At 63.2% G+C, this 24613-nt stretch overlaps 1 protein-coding gene across 1 annotated transcript; it reads left to right on the forward strand.

Moving 5' to 3' along the window:
• Positions 1–771: 771 nt before the first annotated feature.
• On the forward strand, positions 772–23610 carry IKZF1 (IKAROS family zinc finger 1; the record flags this gene model as incomplete). The annotated part of the gene is made up of 5 exons (XM_023748943.1): positions 772–1032; positions 5806–5973; positions 10428–10553; positions 13967–14101; positions 21953–23610. Coding segments are annotated over 5 exons (1391 nt in total), but the record flags the coding sequence as incomplete, so codon positions are not given.
• Between the last annotated feature and the right edge of the window lie 1003 nt (positions 23611–24613).

The following is a 24613-nucleotide window of genomic DNA, read 5'->3' on the forward strand; positions in this document are numbered from 1 at the left end:
TCGGAGGCCTGAGCTTTACGCCTGTTCTCGGTGCAGACGCCGTGGACTGTGGGCCGTGGAGATGAATTCCCTTCCACCGGGAAAGGTAGCCGGCAGCACTGAGGCCAGGGAGGCCGGGAGGCCGAGGCAGCAGCAGCCACTGGGGCCCCGCACACGGCTCCCCGCCTGTCTGCTGTCCTTGCTCCCTGAGCTGCTGGGACTCGGCCCCTCGTCTGGCAGCTGCATGGGGGGCGGGGGGTGGAGAAATAGGCCCTTCTGAGCTCTGGGCTCTAGAAGCCCTTCAGAGCCGCCGCCTGCCCAGGGGCCTAGAGGGAGGAGCCACCCTCACTCCTGGATCTCCAAGTCCAGGCGGCCCGTTAGCTGGGTCCGTGTTCCATCGCTTACTGTCTGTCAGTCTTCTCTCCAGAGAGCTGCGGGACACCTTGCCGGATGGCGGTTCGGAGGGGCTTGGCCACAGGACGCCCCGGCCCCGGCCCTGACGCTGATGGTGGTCACCCTCACCTCTGGGCGGGCCCCCGGTGGGGAGGGCGCAGGCTCCCCAGAGGCTCCACGCTGTCCCCGCGACCCGGGGACCCTACCCTGCTTAGAGCGAGGGCCCCCCTTCCCTGAGTGAAATAACCTCAAGGTGTCGTCTCTCCCCTTGCGGACGGCCGCGGGGACCTGTGGAGGGGCAGGCGGGAGGGCCGTGGTCCCCGCCATCCGCGTGGGGCGCCGGCCCCGCTGCCGCTGTGCTGCCACCTGCGGTGACAGTGCCTGTGTTGTGTCTTTCAGCCGGTCATGTGAAGGTAGAGGCTCAGAGTGATGAAGAGCGAGGGCGTGCCTGTGACATGAATGGGGAGGCGTGTGCCCAGGACTTGCGCGTGCTTGGCGCCGAGGGCGAGGACGTGAATGGCTCCCACGGCGGCCCGGGCGGCAGAGCGCTGTCCGGCGCTGGAGGCATCCGGCTTCCTAACGGCAAACTGAAGTGCGATGTCTGTGGGATCGTGTGCATCGGCCCCAATGTGCTCATGGTGCACAAGAGAAGCCACACGGGTAAGGCCTGGCGCGTCCCCCAGGGCCGGGGCCCGAGCAGGCGGAAAGGCGGGCACCGCGGAGGCTCCCAGTGGGGCGCGTCTCCCCTCCCCCTTCCCCCTCCCCCCTCCCCCCTCCCCCTCCCTCAGGGCTGGGGGCCCAGAGCACGTGGAAAGTCGGCACGGCCATGGAGGCTCCCAGTGCGGCGCGTCTCCCCCCTCCCCTCCCCCTTTCCCCCTCCCCCCAGGGCTGCAGAGAAAGGGACTCCCTCACTGCCAGGCCGACCCCAGAAACCAGAGCCTGAAACCGGAGGCTGGCAGCCTCAGGCCGGGGCAGTGGGTGCCGTGAGGCTCACGTGCCAGGGAGTCGCCCTTAGACAGCGAGACGGGACCCCACAAACAGGGATGAGAACCCCAAAACCTCCGCCTAGACCGTCGCTGAGAAGCCGGCCGAGCCACGCGTGTTACGTCCCAGCGTCAGGGCTGGGTGTGTGGGAACCCGGGCGAGCGCCGGCTCCCAAAGCGCAGTCCCCTCCCCTCCCGCTCAGGGCAGCGTCTCCAACCTCCGAGTCCGGAACAGCCCGACACCCACCCCGTCTGCTGGGGCCTGGGAGCCCGACGGGGGCGGGAGGTGCAGTGCCCCCACGGAGGACGGCAGCCCGCGTCCGCTCACCCCGGGGCGGGGGCGGGAGGGTCCCCTGTGCCCCTCCCTGTGCCCAGCACTCGGCCTGGGGGCCTACCGTCACCTGCTTCTCCCTCCGCTGTCCCGTCCCCACTAATGGGGTGCTTTTGCCTGTGCCGCGCCTCCCCGTCTCTTGAACAGAAACGCCGCTCTCCGCCGTAAACGTGGGCAAAACAGTCCATGTGCCAGCCCCATGGCCGCAGAGCGTCTGAGTCCGCCCCGCCCAGGGCTGGCCCAGCAGGTGGTCACGGAGCGGGCGTCAGCCCCACGCCCGGGTTGGGGGGGGGGGGACAGGCCAGGAGGAGAGACGTGCTGTAGTGACAGGGCGGGCGCCCTGAGGTGTCCTGGGCGCGAGGCCGCCTCGTGCGGGTCCCCTGGAGCGGAGACACTGAAGAGGAGCCGGAACCCCCGGGCACTGGGCCAGGGAGCCGTCCGGGAAGGGCAGGTGTTGGCGGCGTTGTGACTGTCATGTGAGTCAGGGCCGTTTCTAGGATGATGTCCTCCATCGGTCGTGCATCTGGGGGAGATGTTTATTTTCAAGCAGCATTCGTTTTCTGTAAAAATGCATATTTTAAAAGTGAGCGAACTTTGTTTTTCCCGATGGGTCCCTGACTCCTGGAGTCCCCGGTGAGGCCGGGTGTGGGTGAGGCCCGCTGGACGGCTGCCGGGCCCCTCCCCTCTGCCCCGTGTAGTGAGGTGCGGGGAGGGGACAGTGGTTACTGTGATGGACCCCCCCCCCCCCCAGTGCAGGAGTCGCCCTCCCAGCTGAGTGACTTCCCCATGGTTCTGTAGGGCCTGACTCCGCGCACGGCCTCCTAAATGAATGGATGCGCGGTCAGTCCCGGCGCCCTCCACCGCCCGGACACCGGCTCCTGCCCCGTGCAGGGAACTGCGTTCCCTGGAGAGGCCTGCGGGGTGGCGGGGCGCGGCCCGGGCTGACAGCTGCCCACTTCTCCCACGGCCAGTCCCTCGCTCAGAACCAGGGACCGTCTCCATGGCGCTCACAGGCAGACGCGCAGGGGTCACGGGGGACAGGGAGGGACATGGCCGCGTGGGTGACCCGCAGGCCTGCACAGAGGCGTCCGCGCACGGGGATCTGCGTGGAACATGCAGAAAAGGCCCGCACTCTCTCCACAGGCCCCGCTCCGAGTTCCCTGAGTCTCAACCTCTGAGAGCCGGGCGCTCGGCGCCTATGACCAGGCCGAGCCTGCTGGGCCCAGAGGAGGCCTGGGTGCTGGCCGGGCCGAGCGTCTGCGGGGGGCAGGGGGCACAGCCGAACGGGCATTTCCGAGGGCCCTTCCTTGGGGGCCTGGTGAACCTAGTGAGCTCATGTCCCAAGAAGCCAGGACCCGCCCCGTCCCCCCCCCCCGCCCCCCAGCAGCCCTCACGGAGCGCGCTCTGCGAGTCCCGGGCCCGCGTCACACGCGTGCCAGCGCGGCAGGAAGAATGGGCGTCCAGGAGAGCTGGCCGCGGGGGGGCCCGCAGCGCAGGGCACACAGAGCCGCAGGCACATCACAGTTCCCTCTCGGAACGGCCGCCGGCTTCCTTCCCGACCTGCTCTGCGGAGGGGACACAGCTCCCAGGGTCTGTCCTTCCTTTTCTTTAAATATTTCTATGGAATCCAGAGAGGAAGGGGGAGGGAGGGAGAGAGAGAAACATCAGTGATGAGAGAGAATCACTGATTGGCTGCCTCCTGCATGCCCCCCACTGGGGACCGAGCCCACACCCAGGCATGTGCCCTGACCAGGAATCGAACCCTGACCTCCTGGTTCATAGGCCGACGCTCACCACTGAGCCACGCCGGCCAGGCCAAGGGTCCATCCTGTGTGTCTCCACTGAGACACCGGCTCCCGGCAGGGCCCGCCCTGGGCTTGCCCCCCACAACCCTCAGACCTCAGGAGCCAGTGCCTCGTCCACGGGGAGGGGCTCTAGCTGTGGGTCGTCCAAACACGTGTCACCGGAGTGTCCCCCATCCCCGTCTCCAGCATTTCCACGGCATGAGACCTCCTGACTGACTGTCCTTCCAGAACCCCCAGTCTGAGGGTCCCCGGGCAGAGCTGGGTGCCCCCGCACACGGGGACCTTTCTCTCCTTGGGGTCACACAGGCACATGCACACACATGTGTGGGAGCAGGGCCGGGGTGTTCCTGACAGACAGTGAGTGACATGCTCCCTCTGTGGGGCACTCCTCGGGGTGCCTGGCCCCCCCGCTCATGGGCTGGTGACTCGAGGGTCAGTTCTAGTTCGTTCGCCCTGGCTCCCGCCTGCTGGCACTAACCCTCTCCGCTCGGCATCCCGTCCGGACGGGTTTGGGCGCGCCTCGCACATCCTGGTTAGTGTCAGGGTCCCCCCGCCCCGCCCCCCGCCGGCTGCAGTGGGCGTCACTGCACATCAGCTCCGGCAGCCACAGCAGCACCCACCTCACCACAGAAAGGGTGGCGCTGTGACGCCGGGTGCCCCGCGGCCTGGGGGAGACACTGGTGCCGATTTCACCGGGACGGAGGCCACGGCTGGGTCACTTTGGATACAGGACGGCGCACATGCCATGTGAGCCCGTTGGGAAGACTGTGAAATACGCATCGTAATGGGTTCGTTTTCCTAAGAAAAGTCTGTTCCCAGGAGGCGTGTGTTCATGGCAGCTCAGTATCAGGCGTGTGTTCATGGCAGCTCAGCGCCAGGCGTGTGTTCATGGCAGCTCAGCGCCAGGCTGGGTGGTCGTACGTAGAGCATCTGTTTTGGGGGAGCTGCCGTGTTTCCCGAACAGGACACGGGCCTCACCGTGAAAGTGAGCGCTGAGTGGCGGGTCCCAGCTCCGAGTCCAGCGCCCGCACTGCCTCAGAGCGCATTGTCCCAGGTGCCCGCTGCTCCCCTGTCGGGCCCGGAACTTAGGGGCGTGCGCTGCCCACACAGCAGAGCTCGACCCCGTCCTCGGCCACCCCACTCACGGCCCCGCCCGGAGACAACCCGAGTCACAACTAAACTGCATCCTCGAGTATCGCAGTGAAGCTGCCACACCTGTGGGAGGCCCCGCCGTGGCCTCGCGGTTCGGGCGGCGGGGTGCCTCGCCGGGCACTGCCGGGCCAGGGGGCGCGGGGCTTTAGGACGACGACGCGGAGTTTCCATCCCGGTCTTCAGGCCGCCCTTTCTCGGCTCCTCCTCCTCCTGCCGGTCCCCGCGCTCTCTCTCCGTCTGTCTCCTTCCTGGTCGCCTGCGAAGGGACAGACAGGTAATGGAGAAGAAATTGAAAGGGAAATACAGAGAGATGTAAATGAAAAGAAGTTATTATAAGTGTTATAATGAACTGCCTTTCATTTAAATATAAGAATGTAACGCTGAAATGAACTTGTGATCCTGAAATGCATTTTTAATGAGTTTCCTTTTTATTTTGCTGCTTCAGTGGCATATTTTAAAGACCCTTTTGAAAAAAGCCACATTAAAAAGCCCCACCAAATGCCACAACACGCAGAACTGGATATTGGTTTATTCCAAAACTGCTGATCAGGAAGAGCGGTTCCTCATCACAGCACGTTGCAGCCACTTTATTCAAATGAGTTTGAATTTGCATTGTGATGTGCCGTCCTGATTTAGGGGAAAAAATTAGATTTTCAGATCAAATTGACCCAACCAGTGAAGCGTGAGGGGCTGGCAGGTTGCGTCTGAGAGCCTGACGTGCGATCAAACCTGCAGCCGGGGGACGTCGCTGGCCCGTGGGAAGCAACTTTCTTGCCCGCGGCCCCCTGTCATCCAGGCCGCGTCCCCCTCTCGTCCAGGGCGTGTCCCCCTCTCGTCCAGGGCGCGTCCCCCTCTCGTCCAGGCTGCCTCCCCCTCTCGTCCAGGATGTGTCCCCCTCTCGTCCAGGCTGCCTCCCCCTCTCGTCCAGGCTGCCTCCCCCTCTCGTCCAGGATGTGTCCCCCTCTCGTCCAGGCTGCCTCCCCCTCTCATCCAGGCCGCGTCCCCCTCTCGTCCAGGGCGCGTCCCCCTCTGGTCCAGACTGTGTCCCCCTCTCGTCCAGGGCACGTCCCCCTCTTGTCCAGGGCGTGTCCCCCTCTCGTCCACGGCACTCCCTCGGGTCCTCCCGGGGCCGGGCCTGCGCTCACCGCCCGTCTCCCTGCAGGAGAGCGGCCCTTCCAGTGCAGCCAGTGCGGGGCCTCCTTCACGCAGAAGGGCAACCTGCTGCGCCACATCAAGCTGCACTCCGGGGAGAAGCCCTTCAAGTGCCACCTCTGCAACTACGCCTGCCGCCGGCGGGACGCCCTCACCGGTCACCTGCGCACACATTCCGGTAGGTCCTTGGGCGCAGGCGGGGCCAGGGAACCCTCCCCGCCGGGTGGCCCGCTCCCGGGTGCAGCCCTGATGACTGGGTGGCATCTGTGTCCCCGTCATCCTGCGGTTTCCCCATGAGCCTGAGGAGGTGGGTGGGCAAATCGCACAGGAAGTCCCGCCTCCGGGAGAGTATTTCCAAAGAGGCCTCGCCCCCCCTTCCCATCAGGTAAGTGGGTCTTTTTAAAGCAGCGGTTCTCAACCTGTGGGCTACAACCCCTTTGGCGGTCGAACCACCCTTTCACAGGGGTCGCCTAAGACCATCCTGCATATCAGACATTTACATTATGATTCATAACAGTAGCAACATTACAGTGATGAAGTAGCAACGAGAATAATGTTATGGTTGGGTCACAACATGAGGAACGTATTTAAAGGGCCAGAAGGTTGAGAACCCCTGTTTTAAAGGATGGCCTAGCTGTACTCTTACTGGGCGTCACGCTAATGCCCAGAAAGCCCCAAATACACGTCTGTGTGGCTTGTCAGGCCACACACAGGGTTTCGGGAGCTCAGTAGCCATCATTGCAAAGGTGATAATGACCCTCACCAGGGCCTGTCCTGATGGGTGGACGCCTGTCCCCTGAGGGCACGCTGACCCACTGGGCCCGGTGTAGCTCCCGCACCGGGAGCCGTCATCCCTCCGCCAGGAGGACACGTCCCACACTGTGGCCAGCACATCCAGGGCCGGAGGGCCAGCTGCGTCGCAGTGAGCAGGACGCCCCGTCCTCAGCTCCCGCCGTGAAGCGCGGCCTCAGATCAGATCTCTGCCCCCTGAGCAGTCCGCTGTTTTCCATGACCCGGTGGCCCCACTCTTACCGGCCAGAGGAGGGCGGTGGGCCTGCGGTGGCCCCTGTCCTGCAGGAGGCCTGGGACGGAGGTGACAGGCCCTGGCCCTGCCCACGGGGCCGCCCATGCCCACCAGGCTGTCTCCCCCGAGCAGGGCCCTGGGACCGAGAGAGGCTGCAGACCAGCTCCCTCACGACCTCCCGGGCAGCACCGATCGGAGGGGCCGCCCCTGGAGCAGGGCAGGGTTTCCTGGGCTCAGACCCTCTCCCTCCCCAAGGGGAGCGCGTGTAGTTAGTGTCGGGTCCGGGGGCCTCTTCTGGGTCCATGGATGTGTCCCCATGTGCCAGGCACCCCAGCACCCGGGGAGGAGACAGGTGCCAGGCAGCAAAGCCCCCCTCCCCGTGCGGTGACGCAGTGTCCGAGGGGCGGGGAGCACGCGGGGCGGGCCGTCTCTGGGTGGGAGGCCTCAGGGAGACTCCAGCAGAAAAGGCCCGAGTGCAGGCTGAGAGGGGAGGCCTGACTCACCTTCAGAGACGCCCCGGATGCGCAGTTCAGCAAGTGGCCCCGAGAGGGGCTCGGGCGCCGGTGAGCACGCGCCGTGGACGCGGTCACGGTCCTGCCGGCGCAGCTCGGAGTTCACCCGGAACAAGGGGCTGGGGTCCCGGAGCCCCAGGCGTCCCCTCTCCGCCCTGACCTCCTTCCTGGTCATCCGTAAGGAGGAGACTTCCAAAACACTCGTGGTTGTTAACTTGTGACCGTTGGGGTGAGGGTTTAAAATCTGCCAGGAAAGGAGCCGCACAACGCGGAGGAGCGGCTCCTCCCAGCGAGCGAGCAGGTCAGCCAGGGTCACCGTGGGGTCAAGGTCACCGCCCCATCCGGGACGGGGCAGGCACTGCAGGCGACAGGGGCCTCCCCACAGTGGGAGGGTGGTGAGCGACAGTGGGTGTCTCTCGTGTTTCCGTGTGTCGGTAAGGAGAGGCACGTGCTGTCCCGTGGTGTGAAGGCGTGCAGGGACTAGGTGGCAAGCAGGCCCGTCAGGCCTCAGGTGTGACGCTGCGGCCTGGGGGCCACGCCTGCCAGGTGGTCGGGACGGGATGTGGCAGACCCCGTGGCTGAGGGGCCAGGCAGACATCAGCCAGGTGACGGGCACCGGCCGGGTAGCAGGCACGCCTTCCCCCCGGCTCGTCCTCAGCTCACGGCGTCCGGGGTGACGCTGACTGACAACAGAACCTCTCCTGCATCCTCGCCAGTCCTAGGAGCATAGGGGGCTGCCCTGTCCTGCCCGCTGTGACGCTCAGGGGAGCGGGTCGGTGTTTTAGGGCAGTGGTCGGCAAACCGCTCTTTGGCCCCTTCAGTGTGGCTCTTCCACAAAATACCGGCGACGCCTGCCTGTTCCTTCGAGGCGGCCTGCTCTCCGCTGTGTGAGGAATTCTCGGCGACAGAGGCGGGCTGTACGCCTGTTGGAGCCACGATGAGCGAGGGGGCTGTCCTGTCGTGAGAAAGCCATCCTGCCCCTGGGCTGCTGGTCACTCTGGTCTCCCGGTGCCGTGGATGCACGGCTCTCGGGAAAAGGATTCAGGAATGTGGCCGCCTCCCGTGCTGGGGAAACAGCCACTGCTCCACCTGCCAACGACTCCATCCGGCTCCTGGCTTCCCAGCAGCTGTGCCGAGTAGCGAGGTCCCTGCAGAACTGCCCACACTGACAGCGGGGGGGCCCTTCCTTCGTCACCGCTTCCCGGGAAGTTGTGTGTTTCGTCGGAGACTTTCTCCCCCGGAGAGCACCGGGCGATGCTTCGCTGCGCGCGTCAGTTCCGCTGTCACCGTGGACGCGTTTCTTAGGCCCAGAGCCCACACCAATCACATACACAGTGATGGGCACCCAGACCCCAGGACGTATTCCCGGACCTTTGCTGAGGTTCTGGCTTTTCCAGGAAAGGACGCGAGGGGCTCTCTAAGGGCTGCTTGTCCCAAAGGAGCACGCAGCTCAGGCAGCGTCCTGTATCTCAGGTGTTAGGGATACGGCGCCTGCTGCAGGTGACGGTCCTTTCTCCTACTGAACGTTCCGGAAGGCTGCGGGTTTGTCTCGGTCTCCGGAACCGGCGCGTCTGTCCACCTGCGGACAATACAAGCTTCGGTGGCCCATTTCACCCAACATGCCTACTCGGATGGTTTTGATTTTTCTGTGAGACGTTCAAGTGAGTGAACCCAACGTGAGGAGAAGGAAGGCGACTACGCTGGTCTGAGAATCGAAGTGCACATTCTTCTTTTTGGGTTAACCCTCACCCGGGATGTTTTCCCATTGATTTTAGAGAGAGAGGGAGAGAGAGACAGAGAGAAACATCGATGTGAGAGAAACACACTGATGGGTTGCCTCCTGCACGCGCCCTGGACAGGGCCTGGGCCGGGGAGGAGCCTGCAACCGACGTATGTGCCCTTGACCGGACTCGAACCCGGGACCCTTCGGTCGGCAGGCCGACGCTCTATCCACTGAGCCACACCGGCCAGGGTGGCAGCGCATGTTCTTTATCGAAGTCATTGAAGACCTTTGTCTGTCTCACCCCGTAAAGGTCTGGTGGAAAAGTCTGGAAACTCAGGCCCAAGGGGAATCCTAGTCCCCTGCCCACAGCCCTGCCCCGTAAAGGACTCACCGCCTGGAGCTGCCGCCCTGCGTGGCGTTTGCATTTACCTCGTCATCAGTGACAGCTAAGCAGGGCGAGAGCTTCGACCTCCGGACACCGCTCACCGGCCAGTGCTCAGCAGCCGCAGGTGGCTGGTGGCCGCCCCGTTGGACGCGCAGTAGAGCAGGGCCCCTTCGCAGAGCGTCCAGCTGGATGGGCCGGATCCAGAAACCTCGCCCTCCTGGGGCCTTCGGGAGAAACACAGAACGTGAAGTGAGACAAGACAATGCCGTTTGGCAAAGACATGCTCACGGCGTTGAAGAGACTCATTGCCGTGGTTTCCTGAGGCCTCCGTCACCCCGCTTCTGCTGGGTGGAGTTTCCTTGGGGTGCCTTAGGTCTGGCCCCGGGGACAGGAGTCCGACCGAGGAAAAGAATCTTTTTTTTTAACATATATTTTTATTGATTTCAGAGAGGAAGGAAGAGGGAGAGAGAGATAGAAACACCCATGATGAGAGAGCATCATGGATCGCTGCCTCCTGCAAGCCCCCCACTGGGGATCGAGCCCACAACCTGGGCCTGTGCCCTTGACCAGAATCGAACCTGGGACCCTTCAGTTCACAGGCCGACGCTCTATCCACTGAGCCACACCGGCGAGGGCAAGAATCTCATATGACTGGCCAGCACGCGCCTCCCTCCCACCTCTGCCCGGGGACCCCACCCCTGTCACACCGCGGGGGCGCGTTCCCTCCAGGTGGAGGACAGCGATTTCCGCAGGAGAGACGTGGTCCGGAGCGGGGCGAGCGCAGGGGGAGCGGGACTCGCAGGGGTCCTGGGAGCATCGAGGAGACCCCTTGGCGTTGGCCTGGTGGCGGCTGGCAGTTCCGGCCGGTCCCGGCGCTCTGAGCTCTGAGGGCAGGGCCCGCTGCCGCCTGGCTGACGACTGTGCTGCATGCTCCCCTCCCCGAGGCCGGCGTTTAATCGGCGTCTCGAACTCGGTTCTGTCTCTGCAGTTGGTAAACCTCACAAATGTGGATATTGTGGCCGGAGCTATAAGCAGCGAAGCTCCTTAGAGGAACATAAAGAGCGCTGCCACAACTACTTGCAAACCATGGGCCTTCCCGGCACGCTCTACCCAGGTAAGCGCCCGCCCGCCCGCCCGCCGGGAGGGAGCCGCCCGGCCCCAGAGGGGCGTGACCTCGAACCCCGCCCCCTGAAATCTGGGGAAGTTTCTAAGATAGTAGTGACCATTAACATTTTGGGGTTTGTTTTTTTATGTGTTGTTTTTTTAATTTTTGGTAACTTTTGTTTTTAATCCTCACCCAAGGAGTAAGGACATTTTTTCCATTGATTTTTAAAGAGTGGAGGGGGGAGAGGAAAGAGAGAAAAACATCAACGTGAAAGAAACACATCGATGGGTTGCCTCCCACTCGCGCCCCAACCGGGGCCTGGGATTGAACCTGCAACCGAGGTACACGCCCTTGACCGGGAATCGGGCCTGTGACCCTTCAGTCGGTGGCCGGCGCTCTGACCACTGAGCAACACCGGCCAGGGCTGGGTAATGGTTTTTAGCCGGGAGTACTGGTTGCTTCTTTGTGCCGAGTCGCCAAGACAGGACGTGAACACGCTGGAGAGACGGCTCGCATGAGGTGTGTCCACTCAGCTCCCAGGCTGTCCCGGTCGTGGGCGCGAGAGCACAGCTTGCCTTGGCCCTGCCGTCGGCAGCGTGCGCTGCACAGCTCCGGCGACTCTCACCTGTGAAATGAAAGCAGCCAAGCCCCGGCCCGTGTGGCTCAGTGGGCAGAGCGCCGGCCCTCAGACCTGAAGGGTCGCAGGTTCGGTTCCGGTCAAGGGCACGCACCGTGTTTGCAGGTTCGATCCCCTGCCCTGGTCTGGGCGTGTGCGGGAGGCAGCCAACCCCTGAGTCTCTCTCACATCAGTGTTTCTCTCGGCCTCTCCCGCTCCGTCCACTCTTTCTAAACATCGATGGAAAACATCCCCGGGGGAGGGTTAACCAAAAGAAAAAAAAATACAGGAGTGGCACTTCCTGCCGGGCCGACGGCACAGGAAGAACCGAGAGGAGGAGCCGGCGTGAGAGCGTGGAGCGTCCACGCGGTCACACATGTACCTGGACACGGGGTTAGGGCACCCAAGTGCTGCCCCCCGACACTCGGTTCTGTTCTGCCCTCGATGGCAGTCGGCGGAGACGTCGACCGACCGTGTGCTCGATGGTCAGAGTCACCGTGTCCTGCCATGGCCGCTTGGCGCTCCGGGGGCCTGGAGTCCCTCCCGGGATATCCTCGAGGCGAGAGGCTCCAGGTTGGCTCGTGCTGGCGAAGGCCCTGGGGACCCACGGAGGCACATGGACGAGTCCCCGGAGACGGCGGCTGGGATGGGGGCAGGCGGGGGCGGGGCTCCTGGCTGCTGGGCGTGGCTGTGCCCTCCCTGCCTCTGGTCCCCTGTCCTTCCCACGCCCCCACCCGCCCAGTGGGCGCCCTCGCAGGCTCTCCCCTCCGTCCCCTCAGCTGGGCCGGGCCTTGGGATGAGGTGCGGACAGAAGGGGGCGTACAGGATGTAGAGGAGATGAGTGTTGGTGACCACAGCAGCTCTGAGTCAAGAGCACCCTGGTCACCTGTCGTACTTGGGCCCTGTCCGTGCGGACACAGGTTTCGCTGGAGGCTCAGGGGCCCTTCGCGGGAACGGGGGGCGGAGTGGCCGGGAGCTGGGAGCTGGGGCTGGCGTGTCCCTCACTGAGACGGCCCTGAGGTTCCCTCAGGACCCAGCCTCCTGGTAGAGGGGAAACCAGGCCCTCGGAGAGGGAGGGGGACGGAGCCTACGGAAGCCCGTCGTGGGGAGTGCGACCGGCGAAGGGAGGGGTTAGGGCATCGGGTTGGCTGTGTAATAAACACTCGTTCCTCATGTCCAGTGTGACATACACGGTGCCGTGGACCAAGCGGAGAGAGATTTTCTCACCGTGGCTCTCAGAGCGCCCAGCGAAGACAGAACGATGAGAAACAACCGTAGCGGGCAGTGCGCGGGCGTGAGGAAGAGCCACGCGGAGACCAGAGAGATGGGGGGGGGGGGTCCCTCAGACCCGGGCGTGGCCAGCACCACAGGGGCTTGGGCATCTTGCTGGCACCTGGGGGCCGTGTAGCAGAAAGGACCCTGGGAAAGTCGGTGGGGAGTTGGCGGCTTTGCAAGCAGAGCGCTGTCTGGTGCCTGTTAAACTGCAGCTGCAACTCGGGGCTCCTCGAGGGACAGACATCCAGGGGGAGAGGCTGCAGGATCCGCTTCCCATGCATCCGGGGGTCAGATGGGCTTGGAGGCCGGACGGGGCCCTGAGCATCGGAGGGGGGTCCCCAGGGGTCAGATGGGTTTGGGGGCCGGACGGGGGCACTGAGCATCGGAGGGGGGATCCCCGGGGTCAGATGGGCTCGGGGGCCAGACGGGGCACTGAGCATCGGAGGGGGGGTCCCCAGGGTCAGATGGGCTCGGGGGCCGGACAGGGGCACTGAGCATGGAGGGGGGTCCCCGGGGATCAGATGGGCTCGGAGGCCGGACGGGGGCACTGAGCAGGAAGGGGGGTCCCCGGGGGTCAGATGGGTTTGGGGGCCGGATGGAGGCACTGAGCATCGGAGAGGGGTCCCCGCGTCCTCAGCCCCGTGTCTGTGGGTAAATCGTGGGGAGATGGAAGGGTTCCACTTCCAGGCGAGACCCTGCAGGAGGCAGAGCTGTGTCCTCCGCGGGGAAGTGACGCAGGTGTGAGGAGAACCGAGGCCACAGGCTCCCCGCCCGCGGCTCCCTCTGGCTCTGACCCTCGCAGTCTCCGTGGCCCTGGGTTTTCCTGCGGCTCAGGGTCCAAGCGGAGCCAGCTCTCCCCGCGCTGCCAGGGCCTGCTGCGGCGTCCTGAGCGTCTCCTCTGCCCCTGCGTCTGTCCGTCCGTCCGAGGGCCTGGGGAAGGGGCGGGTCCCGGCTTGCTGGCTCTGGCTTCCCTCGGTTCTCAGAGGCCCCTCAGGCTTGGCTGGGGTGGGGGTCGGGGAATATTTGAAACGCTAAGGGGACGGGTCAGGGGGACACAGTCATCACCGTCCACTCTCGGGGACAGTGGTGAGGCCCGGCCCTTGGGTGTTGGGGGCGGACGTGCAGACCAGGGGGCCTTGAGCGGGTGGCTCTGGGCAGCTCTGTTCCTGGCCGGTCACTGGGAAGAGGAGAAATCATCTCTGCTGAAGGCCTGGCTACTTTTTTTATATATATATATTTTTTATTGATTTTGGAGAGGAAGGGAGAGATAGAAACATCAATGATGAGAGAGAATCATGGATCGGCTGCCTCCTGCACGCCCCCCACTGGGGATCGAGCCCACAACCCGGGCCTGTGCCCTGACGGGGAATCAAACCCTGACCTCCTGGTTCACAGGTCGACGCTCACCACTGAGCCAGGCCGGCCGGGCGAGGGCCTGGCTTTGTAGGCCTCTATCGCGTGTCAGATGGACGCTGGGCGACCGTGCGGTCCCGTCAGCGTTCCTGAGCGCCCTCCGTGTCTTTGGTTCTAGTTATTAAAGAGGAGGCGAACCACGGCGAGGCGGCCGAGGACCTGTGCAAGGCGGGCGCCGAGCGGGCCCTCGTGCTGGACAGACTCGCAAGTAACGTCGCCAAACGTAAGAGCTCTCTGCCTCAGAAATTCGTTGGTAAGAGTTCCACGTTTGCTGTCTCTAAACACAACGGTGGGGGTGTGACCCTCGGGGTCCCTAGGGGAGGTTGGGAGAAACCAGTGCTGGCTCCGGGGAGAAACCAGGCGGGGGGGGGGGGGGCGGCCTTCCTTCATGCCTGGGCTTTCCCCAAGGGGCTCACACAGGACAGACGTTCCCCCGGGGGCTCAGCCAGACGGTGTCGGGGCCGGGCACTGGCTGGGACCTGCCTGTGGACACTCGGTGGGCACTGGGGGTGGCGGGTCCGTGGGCCCAGGGTCCGAGCGTGGACACTGGGGGTGGCTGGTCCGTGGGCCCAGGGTCCGAGCGTGGACACTGGGGGTGGCCGGTCCGTGGGCCCAGGGTCCGAGCGTGGACACTGGGGGTGGCCGGTCCGTGGGCCCAGGGTCCGAGCGTGGACACTGGGGGTGGCCGGTCCGTGTGCCCAGGGTCCGAGAGCGGCCTGGCTCGGCCTGGCTCACAGCACAGCCGGACACCCCAGCCTGAGCTGGGCGCGGCCGTTGTCACACGGAGCGCCCTACCCGCGCCCTTGCAGGGTCCTGGGCAGACTCGGGCAGCGCCTGCCAGGAGGAGAGCCCTGGAGAGGGGCCCGGCCGGGCGTGCGCTCCCAGGGGCACCTCCACCTATGACGGGCTGTGAGGGCACCTGGGGCACTGCCCGCGGGAGCGTGCCGTCCGCTGTGGGTGATGGGCACACGCCGAGCATCACCAGGCCGCACAGGAGGGCAGACCGGAGGGCAGAGGCGCGGCTGGGGCCACCTGGGTGTCGGTCACGGCCACGCGCTAACACGGTGGCCTTGGTTCAGTCTCTGTGTCTCACGGGGTTTTGTAAAGTAAGGCCAAGGTTGTGAGAACATTTAGCAACTGTCAATATTAGGTCAACTGTTACCACTGGGATAAAATAGACAGAGGACAGGGAGGGGCCCTCAGGGAGGACAGGGCGGGGCCCTCAGGGAGGAGCACAGAGCTCTAAAGGGAGGACTGTCGGTGGCTGGGGGTTGAGAAGGTGGCGGAAGGAAGTTAAAGACACTTTTGCAAACCACCGGCTGGGACGCTGGGGAGCCGCCCACACGTGTGAGCTGCAGGCTGTGCCCAGGAGCCTGCACTTCCTGAGCAGCGTGGGGCGGAGTCACGGGCCACAGGAGGCTCCTGGCCGTGGGCGTCAAGTCCCCTGGGCTGGGGGGGGGAGGGCGGTGCAGGGCTCACCCCTGGGCTGAGGGGGTGCGGGGCCCACCCCTGGGCTGAGGGGGTGCGGGCTCACCCCTGGCGGTAGGACAGGGGCTGTCGGGGACCAGGGAGAGGCAGCAGGGCGGACGCAGCGAGGGGCCAGAGGCTCGTTGGGGTCACTGCCTCTGGGAAGGGGCGCTGGGCAGCTTCCTCCTCGCCCTGCCAAGGCCTCTGTGGGGAAGGTGGGCCGGTTTGAGCTTTTGGAGGCTCCGCCCCGTGAGCCTGTGTGGAACCCCTGCTGCTGCCGCCGGGGAGACCCCAGTGTAGGTGCTATCTTGAGGCGTCGGAGCTCCCACGTTTAAAAAAAAAAAAGAAAAGCCGGCTCCTGGGCCATGAGGCTGTGCAGGCCCCGGTGTGTGCGCAAAACAACCATCAGAAGGTGGCCGCAGCCGTGTGCCTGCGTGTGCCTGCGTGTGCCTAGCCAGTGGTCGGCAAACTGCGGCTCGTGAGCCCCATGCGGCTCTTTGGCCCCTTGAGTGTGGCTCTTCCTAAGCCTTAGGAGTACCCTAATTAAGTTAATAACAGTGTACCTACCTATATAGTTTAAGTTTAAAAAATTTGTCTCTCAAAAGAAATTTCAATCGTTGTACTGTTGATATTTGGGTCTGGTGACTAATGAGTTTGCCGACCACTGGTAGCCGTGTGCCTGCCGTGTGCCTGCCCTGTGCCTGCCCTGTGCCTGCCTGTGTGCCTGCCGTGTGCCTGCCGTGTGCCTGCCCGTGTGCCTGCCCTGTGCCTGCCCGTGTGCCTGCCCGTGTGCCTGCCGTGTGCCTGCCGTGTGCCTGCCCGTGTGCCTACCCTGTGCCTGCCCGTGTGCCTGCCCGTGTGCCTGCCCTGTGCCTGCCCGTGTGCCTGCCCTGTGCCTGCCCTGTGCCTGCCCTGTGCCTGCCGTGTGCCTGCCCTGTGCCTGCCGTGTGCCTGCCGTGTGCCTGCCCTGTGCCTGCCTGTGTGCCTGCCCGTGTGCCTGCCCTGTGCCTGCCGGTGTGCCTGCCGGTGTGCCTGCCCTGTGCCTGCCGTGTGCCTGCCCTGTGCCTGCCGTGTGCCTGCCGTGTGCCTGCCCTGTGCCTGCCTGTGTGCCTGCCCGTGTGCCTGCCCTGTGCCTGCCGTGTGCCTGCCGTGTGCCTGCCCTGTGCCTGCCTGTGTGCCTGCCGTGTGCCTGCCCTGTGCCTGCCTGTGTGCCTGCCCTGTGCCTGCCCTGTGCCTGCCGTGTGCCTGCCGTGTGCCTGCCCTGTGCCTGCCTGTGTGCCTGCCCTGTGCCTGCCGGTGTTTCCCCAGAGGCTGGCGATGCCAGGCTTTTCTAAAACAACGGCCCTAGGTGCTGGGAGCTCAGTTCCCCGCCCGCCTGGGCGCACCTTCTCCTCTGCAGTCAAACGGGCCCTTTCGCGCTGGGCGGGCTTATCCTGGATGTAAACTCAGAGGCGAGGGAGGAGCTGTTGTCACACGCCGGCCCGGCCGGTCAGGGGGCGGAGCCGTGGAGAGCCTCCAGGTTTGCATCCAGGAGGCCGGCTGGTGCCCTGAGCTCACCACCGGGCTCAGCGGCCCCATCTGTGAGGGGGCCTGACGCCTCCTGCCCAGAGCTATTCTGGGGACCCTCAGGCCCGATGGGGGCGGCAGTGCTCTTCACACTGGACGCGCCTTAGAACCGCGAGCTGATAGCGGTTCATGTTGCAAATTGCTCAGAATGGCATATATTTTGGCCTAATTTGTGGCCTGTGATTAAAATTAAACTTGGACATGAGTGTCAGTAAGTATTGGTTCTGGTGGCCGCCTTCCTTGCCATCACGGAAGCCATCCTCTGAGAGCCTAGACACAGGTCCGCGGGACTAGCGCGCCCGGCCAGAAAGGGGCCGCGTTCCGTAGCCGTGCCCACCGCCGCCTTTAGTCTGTTTGGTGGTTGTGGTGAGAATAAGAATAAGAAACTAACGATGAGCAGTAACCCTGCAGCCCCTTATAATCATCTCAGTAAACGTCTTCTAAGAAGTTTCCTTTTTAATTAAAAAAAACACACCCTATTGTATTATTTAAATGACATGTGGCTAATAGGAAGGATTTCAGTGCAAAGATGAATAGTTTAAAATCCCCACGAAACTCGGTGTCCAGAAACCGCAGTGTTAAGAGCAGCTGAGATTCGTTCTAAACAACCTCTCACTCCTACGCCCGAGTCCGTGAGCAGCGGGCGATGCACAGGGGCGTCCAGAGCGTCAGGTAAACCAGTGAGGGTGCTGGCCGGCCTGTGGCAGACGCTGCTTCCGAAAGCCCCACTGACACGTGTCGGAAGTGTGAGAGGCGAACAGGAACCCACTGGCTCATCCTCAAATAAATACTTCCCCACAAAAGGTATTTTTTAATATTTTTATTGACTTCAGAGAGGAAGGGAGAGGGAGAGAGAAACATCCATGCTGAGAGAGAATCATGGATCGGCTGCCTCCTGCAGGCCCCACACTGGGGATCGAGCCCGCAACCCGGGCCTGTGCCCTGATGGGGAATCGAACCCTGACCTCCTGGTTCACAGGTCAATGCTCAACCAACTGAACCACACCAGCCAGGGACAAAAAGATATTTTAAAGGCTTTCTCTAAGATTAAAAAGATATGCACGAAAAAACATTAAAACATTCACATTATTTTTAACTCATTGGCCTCCCTTTGGCCGTATCTCCCGACTCCTCGCTTTGAAGTAAGTGTAGGGGCATCGCCCACCTCCAGGGCCCAGCTGTGTGTCCACGTTCCCCTTGTCTGGCTCCCGTATGTCACACCCTCCTGGGACCAGAATCCTCACCGTTTAGCCGGTTATTCTTCACTCCGTATTTACAGAGAGTGCAGGCGCAGGCCTGGTTGTCCTGCCGCTGTTTTGTTTTTTGGTTTTTTCTCAGTTACATTCGCTGTTGTGTGAGCTTCAGGGGGCCGTGTTTCTGTCGGTTCAGTCGTCGCTTCATGGCTTGGGCCTCACAGTCACACAACGTTTTGCAGGAAAAGCCGCGAGGCGTTGTGCGTCCACGGCCGTCGGTGTTGGCGGCGGCCGCCCGCTGCCCTCCTACCTGCAGAGCCCTGGGCCTCGTGGGTGGCGTCGGGACCCTTGGTGTCCCCAAGAGCCTCTCAGAGCCAAGATGATGATGGCGGGACCTCGTCTTCTCCCGAAATCCCGCGAGAGCGCTTTCCTCACCCTTGGCGTTCCGTGTCCCCCCCGGGACGGGACCTGGAGCTTCGCGCTCGGGTTCGAGTTTCCCAGCGTGTGACCCTGGGGACTCCCGTGTCCCCTTTATTTCTGGAAAGTTCTCTTCTCGGAGGGCATCTCTGTCCCCTCTCCCGCGGTCTCCCTGGGGGCCACCAGCTCTCCTGTCGGGTCGCCTGTCCTGCATGTCTGTTAGGATGTCACCCTCTCTCTTCTCTGCGTGCGCCCCCGGGCTGTGCTGGCCTCTGTCCGTGTCTGCACGGCCTCGTCCGTTCTGTTCCCTGCTGCCTGGACCCACGTGCTGACTCGGAGGCCACGTTGTTAGGATGCGCTAGGGGTGGAGACCGCAGCTCCTCCTGCAGGGCATCCTGTTGTTGTGCCGCTCAGCCTTCCGGGATCTTCTCTGGGGTCCACGGCACGAAGCCCCGACAGCCGCTTCCTCTCTTCTGTGAAGTACGCACCTCTCCGGGGCAGCTCGCTCGGCGGCTGTGCGGCTTCCTCTCTCCCTTTGAACCGCCCGAAGGTGCTCTCGCAGCAAGAGGACGTGGCTTTTCACCTCCTCGTTCTTCTCGGGCTGGTGCCATCGACTGATGGCCCGACATCCTTCCCACTGTATCTGGGGCGTCTTCTTCCTGTGAGAGCTGCCTATCGGCGCCTCTGAATCTTGAAAGAATGCCGAGGGGGGTGGGGAGTCAGGCGAGGCGGGGTGTAGTTGTTAAAGGCTGTCTCTTTTATGTAAATATCTATGCTTTTATTGATTTTCTTTTTAGAGAGCGAGGAAGGGAGAGGGATGGATGAGAGAGACATAGCATCGATCGGCTGCCTCCTGCACACCCCCCACAAGGGAGGGAGCCCGCAACCCGGGCCTGTGCCCTGACTGGGAATCGAACCGGCGGCCTCTTGGCTCCTGGGTCGATGCGCAGCCACTGAGCTACACCGGCCGGGCTGAAAGGCCTCTCTCGGCTCGCTCCCCCTCGTGCTGAGATGGGGTTAAATGCCCTCCACTCCTTGGCACAGACCCTGGTGGGGCGGCTTCCCACCCCCGGGTGTGGGCCCCTCCGCACAGGGGGCGGCTTCACCGCAAGGACCCCTCGGGCTCTGCGGTCCCGGGCACGTGTCCGCACCGCAGAGGTGGCCGTGGTGTTTGCTCGGCGTGGCGAGAAGCACCTGCCGCCCGGATGCTGAGCTGACGTGGGGTTGGGGGTGCGGGGGCTGGGCTGTTCCCACGGGAGGACTGGGAGGTGAGGTGAGCAGCCAGGCCAGGTGCTCCCTCTTGGTCCTGGACTTGCCCACACAGCGTCTCCTCAGGACCTGCCTCTCTTCCCCGGTCACCCCCGGGGGTTGGGGGGTTCATTTACTCCTTTGTGGGATATCAGGGAGCAGGAGTCCTGAGGCTGTGTCACTCGGCCACCATCTTCCGAAACGTGTGTGTGTGTGTGTGTGTGTGTGTGTGTCCCACATCCGTCTGCTGTCCACACCAAGCTTTAAAACAGCCGGCTTCGCTGGTGCCCCGGGAACCAGAGGGCCGTGACCTTGGGGGGGAGCAGGGTGGCTTGGGGGGGGTCACAGGCACTTTTAGGTTTATGAGAATCGTCCACAGGGCCATGCCCCCCGCCCCACCAGATCTGAAGAGGGAAGGCTGGGCGTAAGCCCGAGCGGCCACATCCTGTCCGGGTGAGGGTAACGACCTTCAGCACCTCAGCCCCACACGGGGCAGTCGTGGTTTCCGTCCTGCCGTCCGCCCCCTCCACGGGCCGCCTTGGTGCCCTCACCCCCTGGCACGGGCAGCCCTGCTGGCTGAGGGGGCGGCTGGCCACCCACCAGGTCTCAGGACCGCCCGGCACGTTGTCAGGGCCTGTGCCTCCCTGACCCCCACCCCCTCCCCCGTGTGTTAAAGTGAACGGGAGCCAAGCCGTCATGTGATGAATGTCCGTTACAGGCGAGAAACCGGACCTTAAGACGCTTTGAGGGGTGAGACCAACTCCTGGGCCATTACCGATGGTCACAGAGCTTTTTAAAGAATTATTAGTACCCTGGCTCGGTGGTTAGAGCGCCGGCCTGCGGACGAAGGGTCCCGGGTTCGATTCCAGTTGAGGGCACGTACCTCGGTTGCAGGTTCCTCCCCGGCCCGGGTGCCGGTCAGGGTGTGTGCAGGAAGCAACCAGTCCACGTGTCCCTCTCACATCGATGTTTCCCTCTCTGTCTCTCCCCTCCCACTCTCTCTAAAAATCAATGGGAAAATATGCTCAGGCAAGGATTTTAAAAAGAACAAATAATAAGAATTATTAGCAAGTCCGTGAACTATGGGGTGGTCTGTGGGGTAGTTGGTCCTTCCGTGGCCCAGGTCTGGCGGGAGGCCCGGATGTCGGTGTCAGCGTGGAGGCGTGGGACCCTCCTGCCCCTCCTCCCGCCCCCCTCAGCTACTGCCTGGGACTCCTGGGCGAGCCCGCGTGAGCTCCCTCCTCCGTCCCTCCGCCTGCTCTTTCCTGGGGACCTGAGATGGGCTTTCTCCCTTCAACCCTCAGTGGCTTCAGTCGTCCTTTGGCCCAAGCCTCTGCGGGGTCTAGCCTTGCCCCCCGAGCCCGCGCTGCCCCCCACCCTGTGCCCAGGGCTCGGGCCCCACGACCTTCACCCGCCCCCAAGCTCCAGGCTCCTTCTGACCGGGTTCTTCTCGCTGCGGGACCCAGAGCCGCTCGCCGGCTGACCACCCCCCCCCCCATTCACCGGGAGCCTGGGCGACACCGTCCAGAGGACGTGGGATGCACCGTGTAATCAAGCTTCGGGGTCCCCCCCCCCGGCCCTCTGTGCTGCGAGGACGGGGACCATTCTTCCTGGCTCTCCTCTCTGTCCCACTGTCGGGTCCGTAGATGTTCAGGGAAGATGTGTGGAAGGAAGGAAAGAGGCGCGGGGGAGGGGGGGGCGTGTGGGTTTGCGGGGAGCCCGTCGAGTGGGTAGGAATTCCATCGCACAGACGTGCGGTTCTCCCGCTGGTAGGCTTCCTCCCGAAGAGCCAAGCTCCGCATTTAAACACATTATGTCATATTAGCCTGAGTACGTGCGTGGCACGCTGTTGTGAACAACCACATCATCACACAGTTAATGGAATGAGTGTGTGACGAGTTATAAGTGACTCGGAGCACCACGTTGAACATGCCCGTTCCAGCGTTGAGCTCACAGGTAACCGTGTGTAATTACGTACAAAGTTCTGTCTAGAAGAGACACGGCCCTTGTCCAGTCCATTCGAATCTGTGCTGTAGGTGGACGGGCACCGTTTTGTTTCCCGACCCGTTTACTCATCTGTCCACCGGATCCCCCTAAGTGCCCCCCAGCGGGCTGCCAGGCTGCCCGGCGGCGGAGCTGCCTTGCCCTCCGCGGGCTGGGGTTCGGGCTGTGTCGCCCCGGTCCCGGCCTCGCTGATCGCCTGCCTCCCACAGGGGACAAGTGCCTGCCGGACGCGCCCTACGACGGCGGCAGCGGCTACGAGAAGGAGAACGAGCTGATGCAGACGCACGTGATGGACCAGGCCATCAACAACGCCATCAGCTACCTGGGCGCCGAGGCCCTGCGCCCGCTGGTGCAGACGCCCCCGGGCGGCGCCGAGGGGGGCGCGGTCCTCAGCCCCCTGTACCCGCTGCACAAGCCGCCCGGGGAGGCCGCGCGGGCCGGCCTGTCGGCGCAGGACAGCGCCGTGGAGAACCTGCTGCTGCTGTGCAAGGCCAAGAACCTGTCCTCCGAGCGGGAGGCCTCGCCCAGCCACAGCGGCCACGACTCCACCGACACGGAGAGCAACGAGGAGCACCGGGCCGGCCTCCTCTACCTGACCAACCACGGCGCGCACGCCCGCAACGGGCTGGCCATCAAGGAGGAGCTGCCGGCCTACGAGGTGCTGCGGGCCGCCTCCGAGGGCGCGCAGGACGCCCTCCGCGTGGTGGGCGCGGGCGGGGAGCCCCTCAAGGCCTACAAGTGCGAACACTGCCGCGTGCTCTTCCTCGACCACGTCATGTACACCATCCACATGGGCTGCCACGGCTTCCGCGACCCCTTCGAGTGCAACATGTGCGGCTACCACAGCCAGGACAGGTACGAGTTCTCCTCCCACATCACGCGGGGCGAGCACCGCTACCACATGAGCTAAGCGCAGCCCGCGGGCCAGGACCGCAGCGCCAGGCTGCCCGATGCTGCAATATGGACCAGACCGACCAGACCAGGGCTCTCGTTTCCAGGATAGGGGTGGCTGTTGCTGTTTTTCTAAGTTGGCTGTGAATTTGATCTGATGGGGTAACCGATGATGCAACCGTTGGCACGTTGATGTTTCTCTCCCCCCCTCCCTTTCAGTCCAAAAAAATCCACAGAAATAATGCCCTCGGGTGAGGATTAACCAAAAAAAAAAAAAAAAAGGATGGAGCCCACAGAGGTGGCATCCCGCGCCAGGGACTCTGTGCTCAGCACAGCCTGGCATTTTGAAACTGGCAGTGAGCACAACCGGCACCACGTGGCCGGGCACACCTGCCCCCGTGGCCGGCCTCCACACGGGAGCCTCCGTGGGCCCTGTGCGCTGCCCACCCGGCCCACGGTCAGGCGCTCGGAGGGAGCTGCTTTTCCCAGCGGCCTCGGGCGGGGCTGACCCGGAATTGTACGTAGCCCTCTGCTAAAACGCTTCCCCGCTCCTCACTGCCTCTTCTAGCCAATGGACTGTCCCTCTACACCCTCCCTGTTGGGGTTTTCACTGTAACTGTTTCTCTGAAACACTGTATTTAAATAAGGTTCCCTAGGTTGGCAGCGGGCGATTAAATGATGTGGGCCCGGTGGCCATGCTCGGGCCTACGCTTCAGGGCTCCCTCGGCCAGGAAGCCGGCCCCTGCCTGCCCTCCGCCTGGTCCTTCTGTGCTTGTCCTGCTGTTGGGCGGCGTGGGTGTGTGTCTCGGGTTTCCTACTCGCTCCCTGGGTTCAAAATGAACGTCAGGTGGTCCGGCCCGTGTGGGTCAGGGGTTGAGCATCGACCTATGAACCAGGAGGTCACAGTTTGATTCCCGGTCAGGGCACATACCCGGTGGCAGGCTCGATCCCCAGTGTGGGGTGTGCAGGAGGCAGCCGATCCATGATTCTCTCTCATCATTGATGTCTCTCTCTCTCCCTTCCTCTCTGACATCAATAAAAACATATTTTATTTTTATTTTATTTTTTTTAAATATATGTTTTATTGATTTTTTACAGAGAGGAAGGGAGAGAGATAGAGAGTTAGAAACATCGATGAGAGAGAAACATCGACCAGCTGCCTCCTGCACATCTCCTACTGGGGATGTGCCCGCAACCCAGGTACATGCCCTTGACCGGAATCGAACCTGGGACCTCTCAGTCCGCAGGCCGACGCTCTATCCACTGAGCCAAACCGGTTTCGGCAATAAAAACATATTTTAAAAAAGAAATAAGCCCCAGGGGAAGGAGGGTTGCAAGCCCCAAGGCAAACTGTTGGACATGAGGAGAATGCTCAGTTCGGCCTCACTGGCCTCCCCCGGCCCCAGCTTCCCTGGTGCAGGAAGCCTGCCCCTGCCCGGCCAGTCCCCCCGCCCCGTGGGGCTGAGCAGGGGCCTGTCCTCGCTGGACGGCACTCGGGCGAAGGGCTGTCCCAGCCCCAGTCGCTTCGGGTACCAGCCTGTCCCGCGTCCGGCGAGGACGCAGCCGCATCACGAAACCGGAGTGTCCACTGGGAAACAGCTGCCGGGATGGAGCTGGGAGCCTGTTCTTTTGTTTCGTTTTGTTTCGTTTTGTTTTGTTTCGTTTTGTTTCGTTTTGCTTTGTTTTGCTTTGTGTTTTCCTGTGTTGTGCTTTTCTTCTTGAGTTGGTAGCGCTGTCTTCTTGAGTTGGTAGCGCTGACATTATCATTCTGAGACCAAAATGTTGACTTCTCACAAAATAAGAATTGGGTGAAAGGTGGCATGAAATGGCCCGGCGGCCAGGCCAGGAAGCAGGTGCCTTCCTCGCGCCTCGGGTCCCAGGAGCAACCGGGGGGAGCAGCTCTCCCCAAACCCTCCCATCTCAGCCTCCTCAGCGTGGGGTGTGGGGTGTTTTACTTTAAAAGGAGCCTAAAGATGTAG

Source organism: Myotis lucifugus, unplaced genomic scaffold (genome assembly GCF_000147115.1).
Source record: "Myotis lucifugus unplaced genomic scaffold, Myoluc2.0 scaffold_2117, whole genome shotgun sequence".
Taxonomy (NCBI): domain Eukaryota; kingdom Metazoa; phylum Chordata; class Mammalia; order Chiroptera; family Vespertilionidae; genus Myotis; species Myotis lucifugus.